Below are 12,500 nucleotides of genomic sequence, written 5' to 3' on the forward strand. Positions count from 1 at the left end.
ATGAGAAGCAATATGAGAGAGAAATCTGGTGATCATTGTTTACGTACATTAAACCACGTTTTTATTCATTAGTAAGCTACAGGACAGCGTCTTTCATAACATGACCTGCGCGAAAGAGAAAAAAAAATGAATGCGTCACTATATTTGGATGACTCTCCCACCTCCAGCGCCTCGTGTTGCCTCAGCAGAGTCTGGATGGAGTGCAGGTCGTGGTCGTGGTCCTGGTCCTGGTCCTCCGAGTCCAGCACCGCCTCCTTCTCCGCCATCCAGCCCTTCAGCTCGTCCACGTCGTGATCAAACTGGTGAACCTCCCTCGCTGACTGCAGGTTCTGGAGGAAACGGGACACGCTGTTACGTTGCGTTCATACAATCTGCGTCGGCTATCTAGACGGTGTGTTTAGCCTGCGGAGAAACGCGACCCTGTGCCACGCTGCGGTGTCCAGTCATGTGCAAGTGGATCAGATCAGTCCCCGAAGGGAAATTAGTTTTGGACTTCAGCAATAAGCATCTCTCAACACATACTGGTCCAGTAACAGTAATCCAGAAGGCCTGATCCAGAAGGCCTAATGGCTGAGGGTTTGGAAACGATCAAAAAGAACATGATGCACGACCCAAATAGCCTACATATCAGACTGGTCATTGTGTTTTGAAGCGGTGTGAGAGTCCCGTTCAAGAAACAGGAAACATTGCTGCCACAAGAAAGTTTTAAAAACAGGAAACACAAGCTCTGAACTGCCCGGGAGCAGCTGAATGTTTCCTCAGTCCCTGCGTCTCTTTTCTTTCTCTCTTCATCTGACGACCTTAAGGCCTTGTTACAGTCGTCGCACCCGACCTGTCGCGCCAATGTGACATCAAAATGACGTAGGTCTCGCTGGCACGCCAGGGTTTACCTCTCTATTTCTTTCAGCGCCGCACAACAAACCAGAAACAGGAGGCATGGACGAGCTGCAGGGCAACGTGACGCCAGGACTCTCAGAGTGACTGCAGGTCTCTCTGGTTAACTGACTGGGTTAAGATGAGCTCTTTATGGTGAATGAAAGGCTTGATCCCACCAAGTAGCTCATCCAATCACATCCAAGCATTGACGTCAATGCTGCTGCCAGTTCTGCCGTTGTTTGCCTTTTTCTTCTTCTTCTTCTAGTCTGTAGAAATAGCAAAGTCGGTAGCCTTTGCTCATTAGCGCCACCTCTGTTCAGGAGAAGACTGCAACTAGTGTCGCGATAAATAGTTACGGCGCTCCCATGACGTCACACTGGCGCACGACAGGTCGGGAACGATGAGTATACCGGACGTGTCTGTCTGTCTGTCCCCTTTCCTCCCTCCCTCCCTCCCTTCCTTCCTATCTATCTATACCTCCCTTCATCCCTACTTCCTCCCTCCCTCCATCCCTCCTCCCTACCTTCCTCCCTCCCTCCCTTCCTTCCTATCTATCTATACCTCCCCTTCATCCCTACCTCCTCCCTCCCTTCCTTCCTCCCTCCCTCCATCCCTCCCTCCCTCCCTCCTCCCTCCCTTCCTTCCTCCCCTCCCTCCCTTCCTTCCTATCTATCTATACCTCCCTTCATCCCTACTTCCTCCCTCCCTTCCTTCCTCCCTCCCTCCATCCCTCCCTCCCTCCCTCCTCCCTTCCTTCCTCCCTCCCTCCCTTCCTTCCTATCTATCTATACCTCCCTTCATCCCTACCTCCTACCTTCCTACCTTCCTCCCTCCCTCCCTCCCTTCCTTCCTATCTATCTATACCTCCCTTCATCCCTACCTCCTACCTTCCTAACTTCCTCCCTCCCTCCCTTCCTTCCTCCCTCTCTCCATCCCTCCTCCCTACCTTCCTCCCTCCCTTCCTTCCTCACTCCCTCCTCCCTTCCTTCATCCCTCCCTCCCTCCTCCCTTTCTTCCTTCCTTCCTTCCTCCCTCCCTTCCTTCCTTCATCCCTCCCTCCCTCCCTCCCTCCCTCCCTCCCTCCCTCCCTCACTCCCCCCTCCCTTCCTTCATTCCTCCCTCCCTCCCTCCCTCCCTCCCTCCTCCCCACCTTCCTCCCTCCCTCCCTCCCTTCCTTCCTTCCTCCCTCCTCCCTTCCTTCCTCCCTCCCTTCCTCCCTCCCTTCCTTCCTTCCTCCCTCCCTCCCTATCTATCTATACCCTCCCTTCATCCCTACCTCCTACCTTCCTAACTTCCTCCCTCCCTCCCTTCCTTCCTCTCCCTCTCTCCATCCCTCCTCCCTACCTTCCTCCCTCCCTTCCTTCCTCACTCCCCCTCCTCCCTTCCTTCATCCCTCCCTCCCTCCTCCCTTTCTTCCTTCCTTCCTTCCTTCCTCCCTCCCTCCCTCCCTCCCTCCCTCCCTCCCTCCCTTCCTTCCTCCCTCCCTCCCTCCCTTCCTTCCTTCCTTCCTCCCTCTCTCCCTCCCTCCCTTCCTTCCTTCCTCCCTCCCTCTCTCCCTCCCTCCCTCTCTCCCTAACTCCCTGGTCTGCAGTGAGGAGCAGTCTCGTCTGGACGTCTTACTCTCCCCGCCTCTTTCCCCTCCTCCATCCACAAGCAGCACATCTACCAGATCTACCATCGTACCTGTTCTCTGGTCCGGATGCTGCTGTTGAGTTCGTCCCACAGCCGGCTGAGGGCGTCGTCCCTCCTCCGGGCCGGGCCGTCCCGCGGCAGCTCTCGGCCCAGCTGCTGCACCGAGGTCAGCCGGCTGCGACCCAGACTGGACATCTCCGACACCAGAACCTCCAACTTCTTCTGAAGGACCTGCACGGACACGTGAGGAACAAGACAGGAATAAGGAGGGATATCTGAGCGGCTTTACAGTTTGAAAGACAGTTTGCATGACTTTCAAACTTTCTTTTGCACTTTTACTTTGAACCTTTGAAACTACTCTTTGTACTTCCGTCCTAACTTTCGACTTTCAGGCATTTTTTGTAGCTGGATATATCATGTGTTGCGTGTAAATATGAACGTGGGTGACATTAGTGATAGCGAGATGTTTTCTAAAGCTAAGTTTTCTATGTCTAGTGACGAAGCGGCGAAAACACGTTTTATTTCTCTGATTCACTGTTCTAAGAGCGCTCTCTCTTCGGTCATCCAGTAGCAGTTTGTAACATCAAGAAATAAAATGGATTATGGATCATTTTATTTCTATAGTTTGTAGCTTACTTGACCAGCTGAGAGCTAAAACCAGCCTCTGGAGACTCCACCAGCTGACTTCTCTATTGGCTGTTGAAACAGGAGACGTCTCTTACGTCCTAAAACCAGCCTCTGGAGACTCCACCAGCTGACTTCTCTACTGGCTGTTGAAACAGGAGACGTCTCTTACGTCCTAAAACCAGCCTCTGGAGACTCCACCAGCTGACTTCTCTACTGGCTGTTGAAACAGGAGACGTCTCTTACGTCCTAAAACCAGCCTCTGGAGACTCCACCAGCTGACTTCTCTACTGGCTGTTGAAACAGGAGACGTCTCTTACGTCCTAAAACCAGCCTCTGGAGACTCCACCAGCTGACTTCTCTACTGGCTGTTGAAACAGGAGACGTCTCTCACGTCCTAAAACCAGCCTCTGGAGACTCCACCAGCTGACTTCTCTATTGGCTGTTGAAACAGGAGACGTCTCTTACGTTCTAAAACCAGCCTCTGGAGACTCCACCAGCAGACTTCTCTATTGGCTGTTGAAACAGGAGACGTCTCTCACGTCCTAAAACCAGCCTCTGGAGACTCCACCAGCTGACTTTTCTATTGGCTGTTGAAACAGGAGACGTCTCTTACGTCCTAAAACCAGCCTCTGGAGACTCCACCAGCTGACTTCTTTATTGGCTGTTGAAACAGGAGACGTCTCTTACGTCCTAAAACCAGCCTCTGGAGACTCCACCAGCTGACTTCTCTATTGGCTGTTGAAACAGGAGATGTCTCTTACGTCCTAAAACCAGCCTCTGGAGACTCCACCAGCTGACTTCTCTATTGGCTGTTGAAACAGGAGACGTCTCTTACGTCCTAAAACCAGCCTCTGGAGACTCCACCAGCTGACTTCTCTATTGGCTGTTGAAACAGGAGACGTCTCTTACGTCCTAAAACCAGCCTCTGGAGAGTCCACCAGCTGAGTCGCAGCGACACTATCAGCCGATTTGAGTCGAGCTGAGACGGGCCGGTTCAGAGCGCTGAAACTTTTTTCTGCAACGTCCTAAAATGGTTTTGTCTCGTCGCAAATCTTTGGTCTGAACTGTACTTTAAATATGCTAATTCTGAATCAGAAGCTGTGCTTATAGAATAAGTCAACAAGATGAATCTGACGTTTGTGCGACTCACCTCGACATCCTCCAGATCTTGTCCGCAGTCTTTCGACTCTGCCACAGCCTTCTTGGAGGTCAGCCATGTTTGTAGTTCTTTGGCTTCTCTCTCAAACACGTAGAGGCGGAGCTGGTCTTCCAGAGCAGCGCGGCGAGCGGCGGACAGTCGGAGGAGAGTCTCGAAGCGTTCGAGGACTCCTGGGAGAGACTCGCTGACCAGGTGGCTGAGACAGAGACACAGAAACACATTTCATTTTGTGTTTTTTAACTTGTCAAATAGAAAAACAACTGTAATTAAAGCTGCAAGCAGTGATGACGGGCCCTCGCTCCTTGCCCAGGGGGTACTGGCAGACGCAACATCACATGTAGACCACACATTCTGTATATATGTATGTGTATGTCTGTGTATATATGTATGCCAAGATACAAGCCACCTACAGGAAGTTGTTCCTCTATAATGAGCATTGTTTTAGCTTTCCAAATTATTTTGATAACTTTTAGTCACGGGGGTCCACCGAGTCTATATCCACGTTTTCGTGCAGATTGGACTCACGGCCCAGGAGGAGTTAGACAAAGTATGTTTCCCATATATCGCGATGTGAATAATTAATAACCAAACTTCTAACAGCGTCACCTAATGGCCGATTCACTCTACATTTGGCATGGATGCTCAAGCCCCTATGTTGAACAACTGTGTCATGTTTGGTGTCAATCGGAATAAGTCTTGGTAAGATACGCAACTTCCTGTTTCGACAGCCCCCTACAGGAAGTTGGTCCTCTGTAACTTGCGCATTGTGTTAGCTATCAAAATTCTTTTGATAACTTTTTGTCATGAGGGTCCACCGAGTCTACGTTTACATTTTTGTGCAGATGGGACTCACGCTCCAGGAGGAGTTAAAAAAAAAAGTAGGTTTCATACACACACACACACACACACACGCTCCGGCCCTGCTGAGATCGACGCACACACCAACAAATATGGGATAACGTTATATTGTGCAGCCTGAGTGGACTGGTTGCCCTCAGCTCACGTAGATACTGAGAAAGCTTTGAAGGCTGGGCGCTGGATCCTAAAAGTGAATAATCATAAAGATACTACGACAGCAATCCAATTTGATTTGTATTCATTTCCACAAAACTTGCGACGTTTCGGGCAGCGCCCTCTCTCAGCGTGTGCACAGACAATTACAGACTACAGGTACTCCACACAGCCACGGTGTAAACAGGTAACCCTGTGGTGAGTCCGTTCACCTGTTTGGGTGTCCGAGGTGCTGCAGCGGGGCTCCACTCTCCTGCAGCCTCTCCACCGTCCTCCTCTGGTTCTCCAGCTCCCCGTCCACACCGTCCAGCCTCCGCAGCAGAGCCTCCGTCGCCTCCTCGCTCCGCCCACAGTCCTGAGACTCCAGACCAGCCCGCTGCTCCTCCGACCACAGCTCCAGCTCAGACACCTACACACAGAGGGAGACACACACACACACACACACACACACAGAGGGAGACACACACACACACACACACACACACACACACACACACACACACACACACAGAGGGAGACACACACACACACACACACACACACAGAGAGACACACACACACACAGGGAGACACACACACACACACACACACACACACACACACACACACACACACACACACACACACACACACACACACACAGAGAGACACACACACACACACACACACACACAGAGGGAGACACACACACACACACACACACACACACACACACAGAGAGACACACACACACACACACACACACACACACACACAGAGACACACACACACACACACACACACACAGGGAGACACACACACACACACATACAGGGAGACACACACACACACACACACACACACACACACATACAGGAGACACACACACACACACACACACACAGGGAGACACACACACACACACACACACACACACACACACACACACACACACACACACACACACACACACACACACACACACACACACACACACACACACACAGGGAGACACACACACACACACACACACACACACACACACACACACACAGTATATTCTGTGATATATTGCAATTTATTTTCCTTTTTTCCCAATTTCGTATTATTTTCCCAAAAGGAAACTTTGCCAACATCATTTTTTTCTAAAAAGTTAATTGTTCATTTCACTTAATCAACACATGAAATACATACAGAATAAAATAATAGATCATACTGGGCGTCTGTGTATCGATACAGTATTACCACGGAAAATACTGCGATACTATGCTGTATCGAGTTCCCCCCCACCCCTAAATGAGCGTAAAGATTTACTGAGACTATGTTTAGGTCATGTCCTCTCTAACTGGGAGGTTTGGGGACTGATTGGTGGGATGTAAACAGACTTTATTCAGTTGTGTTGTCGACCTGTAACCTTATTTCTGGGTTGAAATTTCAACATTTTGTTGTTCTTTTTCTACACTTTTCTCAACGTTTTTTGTCATTTTTTCCGATGTTTTTTGTCACTTATTTTAACAAGTTTTTGTCCCCTTTGGTGATGTTTTTGATGGTTTTTTTTTTTCACTTTTCCCGATTTTGTCACTTTTTTCAGCGTTTAAAAAAAATGCATGTGTGTGTGTGCTGCTGTGCGTCCCTGTGTGTGTAACAAGCATAGTGTGCACGTGCTGTGCACGAGCCTAGGAGCATTTTACTAATGCTCTGTTACAATAACAATGAAATGCTGCGTTATTGACTTTAGACCAGGTTTTTGTTGGTCAATGGCGCCATCACTTCCCACTGCCTCAAGATAGCAATACTCCCAGAATGCACCTGAACACACCTCCCTGTAATACCAGCACGCCCAGAATGCACCTGAACACACCTCCCTGTAAGACCAGCACGCCCAGAATGCACCTGAACACACCTCCCTGTAAGACCAGCACGCCCAGAATGCACCTGAACACACCTCCCTGTAAGACCAGCACGCCCAGAATGCACCTGAACACACCTCCCTGTAAGACCAGCACGCCCAGAATGCACCTGAACACACCTCCCTGTAAGACCAGCACTCCCAGAATGCACCTGAACACACCTCCCTGTAAGACCAGCACTCCCATGGGCCACAGATGGGAGCAGGTGCATTTGCTATTTAAACGACGTGGGTGCTGGACGGGAAACTGACAACTGGGTCGGTCTTAAACTAGCAAAGACACTTGCGTCGGGCTTTGTGCCGCGCTGGGTGCAGGATAGGACCATTTGCATCTTTTGTACCTCGGTGAGGAAGGAGTGGATGCTGAGAGCCTCCTGCAGGAGTTTCCCCTTCCTCTCCGCCTCCGTCATCAGCGTCTCACGGAGACTCTTCAGCTCCTCCAGACGCTCCCGGATGTCGTGAGACGCAAAATGGCGACCTCTGACCTGCGAGGGACGACATAATGAAGTATTTGCAGAAAGATTAAAAACAAGCAATAACGGTGAAGGAGAGAAGCCTAAAAGGCTTATTCAGCATCCTCCCCTTATACAAAAAAAGGAAAAAAATACACTAAAACGTCATAATATCTCTACAAAAAATAAAAGGTACAACAAGTAATACAGCAAACAAACAAACAGGCAATCATAAGATACCAAATGTATAGAAATATCAAAAAGTATTACACAAAATAAAGCAAGAAAGAAAGTCATAAAGAGACTGTAAATGTCTTATCCACATGGTTATTTACCTCTTTACTATAACAAACACAGATTTAACAGTTCAGAGTTATATAATATATAATAAGAGTTATATTAAAGGGGTGATAGAATGATTATATAGGGCAGAGATATTCAATAGGGGGTCCGTGACCCCTAGGGGGTCCTCAGAGTTAGTGCAGGGGGGCCGCCAAAAAATTAATATACCCTACCGGTACCCTACATGTCCATTCCCCTCCATTATAGACAGAATACCAGCTGTTGCATTGTTTTTTTAACCAGGGTAGCAGTTTTCAGATGACATTATGTGTTTACATCATGTCTAAAGGGTTCTCGACTGTTGGAGACAGAAGTGGCTGAAGAAATGCTTGAAATCCCATACTTTTTGGTCTAAACGTCATACCCAAATTAAAGGTGGTACAGCTCCCATATACTCTGACACTCTGGGGTGTGTCTGACATCACTGGAAAGGAAACACTCTCAACTTTTTGTTCCAAGTGTCAGGGTGATCCTAGGCCTTACTGACAGAGTTACAGAGGCTAGAATGGATTTCCGTCCAAGTCATACATCTGTAAAATGATTAGAAGACACTGCTGTAAACACATCTGACAGCTGACAGACAACACAGGGCATCAGCCACATGTCTCAGCTTACTGCAGAAAACATCCAGAAGCCAGAAGACTCAAAAATGGATGTTATATGATGTTTTTCTACAGATATGTCTGTGCGTTTTTCCATTTCCATTTGAAAAGTGCAAAGAAAAAAGCCAAAAAACTACAAAATACAACACTTCTCAAATACACAAACACACCCACATCAGTCACCTTTCCAGTGATGTCAGACACACCCCAGAGTGTCAGAGTATATGGGAGCTGTACCACCTTTAATTTGGGTATGACGTTTAGACCAAAAAGTATGGGATTTCAAGCATTTCTTCAGCCACTTCTTTCTACAACAGTCGAGAACCCTTTAGACATGATGTAAACACATAATGTCATCTGAAAACTGCTGCTCTGATGAACAATGCAACTGACCTCAGCTGGTATTCTGTCTATAATGGAGTAGACTGGACATTTCTAAGTGACCCCAAACTTTTGACGGGTAGTGTATGTCTGAAAATATACATTACCGTGAACATAACATACTGAAAGCAAATAAATTGGCCTATTTGTGAAAATGATTCACAATTGCTTGATGATTCACTGCCATTCATTTTCATCCATGCAGCTCAGTTTAATGCAGCTTCATTTTATACAGTATATGTAGCAGGGGGTCCCTACCAAAGGGGTCCTTGGCTTAAAAAACATTGAAGACCCCTGATATAGGGTATTTCACACTGTCCCTTTAGGTGTCTGAATAGGGTATGTAACATTGGTTGGGCTGAAAATGGCCTGGGTGCTGTTCTATGCGCCATAATGCAACCCTGTGAAATAGCCCTATAATGAAACAAGAGGTTTTCTCCCTTTTATGGTACGTGTCAGCATACACAGAGCAGCGCGCAGCTAAACTAGTGTCTGAGATGTACGCGACCTACATTCAGAACACCAGCTGGTCTCAGACCAGTGGTCTGTATGTAACCTTTTGGGGCGTGACAAAGTTACAGACCAGAGCCAATTAAGGTACAGCCACCGAGTTGACGTCAACTATTAGCTTTGTTGGGATTCGCCCGTTTTCAGCCACCGTTGAGGTTCTCTGTATGCCTATTTTACCCACCAAACTGTCGTTATTCAATGACAAGGTAAACTTGGGTTTGCATTCTATCACCCCTTCAAGGAGGGAGGGCTCCTCACCAGACTATGCCCCGCCTCCTGAACTGCATGGACCAATGGGGCGCGGCTTAAGATCTCCTGCATCATAGCCTGAAAAACAAACACAAATATTAAAACCAGCAAAAAGTTAAACCTCTGCTAGTTAGAGAGGCTTTTAATTGGGCATTTTGGGGAAAGAATAATCCATTTAATTAAAGGGCAACGTTAGTATTTGTTAACGTGGACCCTATTCTGTCCATTTTTGGGTGACTGTTTTAGAAATTGGTCCAGTATTAAGCATGCTGCAATGTAACGTATGTGCAATTGCACCCCTTCAATTAATCTAAGTGTCTGACAACATTATGAAATGATCCCTACAGAGATAGACCTTTTAGTTAAAGAGGAAGATCCTTTTAGTTTAACATGAAACAGCCCCGAAATCACCGTCACCAAACTACACCAGACTCCATGTAAATAATCAGGACTTTTAGCATCGTAAACCACACTTCATTCAAAGTGGACAAAAACTAAATAAAACTACCAAAAGCCGTCTTGGTTCATCTTTCCACTGTTCCAACAATCACCACTCTGGTTTGGTTGAAATAAACCCTTAATTCACCCATTTACATGTGGAGATATGCTGGCTCTATATACGCTAAAAGTCCTGATTATTTACATGGAGTCTGGTGGAGATATGCTGGCTCTATACACGCTAAAAGTCCTGATTATTTACATGGAGTCTGGTGGAAATATGCTGGTTCTATACACGCTAAAAGTCCTGATTATTTACATGGAGTCTGGTGGAAATATGCTGGTTCTATACACGCTATAAGTCCTGATTATTTACATGGAGTCTGGTGGAGATATGCTGGCTCTATACACGCTAAAAGTCCTGATTATTTACATGGAGTCTGGTGGAAATATGCTGGTTCTATACACGCTAAAAGTCCTGATTATTTACATGGAGTCTGGTGGAAATATGCTGGCTCTATACACGCTAAAAGTCCTGATTATTTACATGGAGTCTGGTGGAGATATGCTGGCTCTATACACGCTAAAAGTCCTGATTATTTACATGGAGTCTGGTGGAGATATGCTGGCTCTATACACGCTAAAAGTCCTGATTATTTACATGGAGTCTGGTGGAAATATGCTGGCTCTATACACGCTAAAAGTCCTGATTATTTACATGGAGTCTGGTGGAGTTTGGTGATGTGATTTCAGGGCTGTTTCATGTTAAACTAAAAGGATCTTCCTCTTTAACTAAAAGGTCTATCTCTGTAGGGATCCTTTCATAATGTTATCAGACACTTAGAATAATAATCTGAGTCTGTCAGCGGCTAAAACAGAACTTTTAGTGGACGCTAACTGAAGCTGAACATGTGTCCTGTAGGGTTACAGGACACATGTAGGGTAGGGTTTCTTGCTTAATACTACTGGACACATTTCAGCGATAGTTGCTCCCATCAGTCACTTAGACACAATAACATAGGAAAATAGAGGCCAGGTTAAAAAATACCGAAGCCACAAAATAATGTTATCAGTGCAGTATTGTGTGTTTGAGTACCTGATGTTTGTGGAGCAGCTGCTGGGCGCTGCTCAGCGAGCTCCCCCAGTCTTTAGCCGTGACGGAGGGCAGTCTGTCGCTGAGCCAGGCCACCTCCTCCTCCAAGTCTCTGTAAAACTGGAACAGAACTTGCCAGGCCTCCAGGGTTTCCCTCCGGCTCTGCAGGGGCTCCGACAGACTGTTGTACCTGACAGAGCCGAGAACACCGCCGGTGTTAACACAAAACACCTCCGAGAACAATTTAAACGCCTGCTGTGTATAACTAACTGCACGATATGAGGAGAATATGTAATAACGTTGTTGAATATGATAACGATGTAACGTGCGACACAAAGTGTTCTCAGTTCTGCAGCTTTCAGTATTCTGCTGAAATACAACAAACGGCTTGTTGGATTTAAAACAAATGAAAGTAAATAACTATTATTTACATTTAATGTGCAGTTTTCTGCTGATATTTTCTTCTAACAAAAAGTGTCTCTCTTTTTCCTTTTGATGTGTTTATTGCGTCAGTTCATATTGCGATGATGATTAAAAAAACCTATATATTGTGCAGCCCTGTTTATAGGTGTTTGGTGTTTTAAGCCCCCCAACGGCTAGGATTAGGCACTGGTTGGTTAGGTGCCTTGACGTCGACGTCGCCAGACTTTCCATCTCTGTACATCAATAATGGCTTTCATCATTTCTCCTGTGAAGTCTGGGAATTCCTCTTTAAAACCACTGATTTAGAATCAGATGTCCATACTCCCCAGGTTGCTTCTTACTTCTTCTACATGAACCAAATGGTCAGTTGTCAGACCTGTTGATGGTGTGGGCCACTCTGGTCTGGATCTCCTCCGCCAGGAAGTTCCCCTGAGAGTGGAAGCTCTTCGCTGTTTCCACCAGACCCTGTTAGAGTGAAATAAGAGATAGGATAGATAGATAGTATACGGTGACATAAGTGAATACACCCGTGCTAAAGCTGACTAAAAAGAGGAATAAAAAAATCTTTTGGAAATTGATATTAATGCCTTAATTTAAAAAATGAGGAAAAATCCAACCTTTAAGAACACCAAAACCTAGAGATTAACATGGTTGTATTTCAGTTAGTCTAACATCTGGTTTGATTTGCATTGAGAAATGATCTTATGGAAAGTACCCCATGTTAATCTCTAGGTATGGTGAAGGGTATGTGATGATGGGGGGGTATGGTGAAGGGTATGTGATGATGGGGGGGTATGGTGAAGGGTATGTGATGATG

General features: G+C 46.7%; 1 protein-coding gene across 1 annotated transcript in view; it reads right to left on the reverse strand.

Annotated features, from left to right (window-relative positions):
* The window catches only part of sptbn5 (spectrin, beta, non-erythrocytic 5), a 127,115-nt gene that overhangs the window by 21,401 nt on the left and 93,214 nt on the right, over positions 1–12,500 (reverse strand). The window contains exons 61-68 of the mRNA XM_078278176.1: positions 12,060–12,148; positions 11,264–11,450; positions 9,739–9,807; positions 7,535–7,678; positions 5,518–5,714; positions 4,286–4,490; positions 2,560–2,739; positions 162–329 (exon numbers count right to left, since the gene is read on the reverse strand). Of these exons, the coding sequence (XP_078134302.1) occupies positions 162–329; positions 2,560–2,739; positions 4,286–4,490; positions 5,518–5,714; positions 7,535–7,678; positions 9,739–9,807; positions 11,264–11,450; positions 12,060–12,148 (1,239 nt within the window). The remainder of the gene's footprint in view (positions 1–161; positions 330–2,559; positions 2,740–4,285; positions 4,491–5,517; positions 5,715–7,534; positions 7,679–9,738; positions 9,808–11,263; positions 11,451–12,059; positions 12,149–12,500) is intronic.

This window comes from Sander vitreus, chromosome 20 (genome assembly GCF_031162955.1).
Source record: "Sander vitreus isolate 19-12246 chromosome 20, sanVit1, whole genome shotgun sequence".
Taxonomy (NCBI): Eukaryota; Metazoa; Chordata; class Actinopteri; order Perciformes; family Percidae; genus Sander; species Sander vitreus.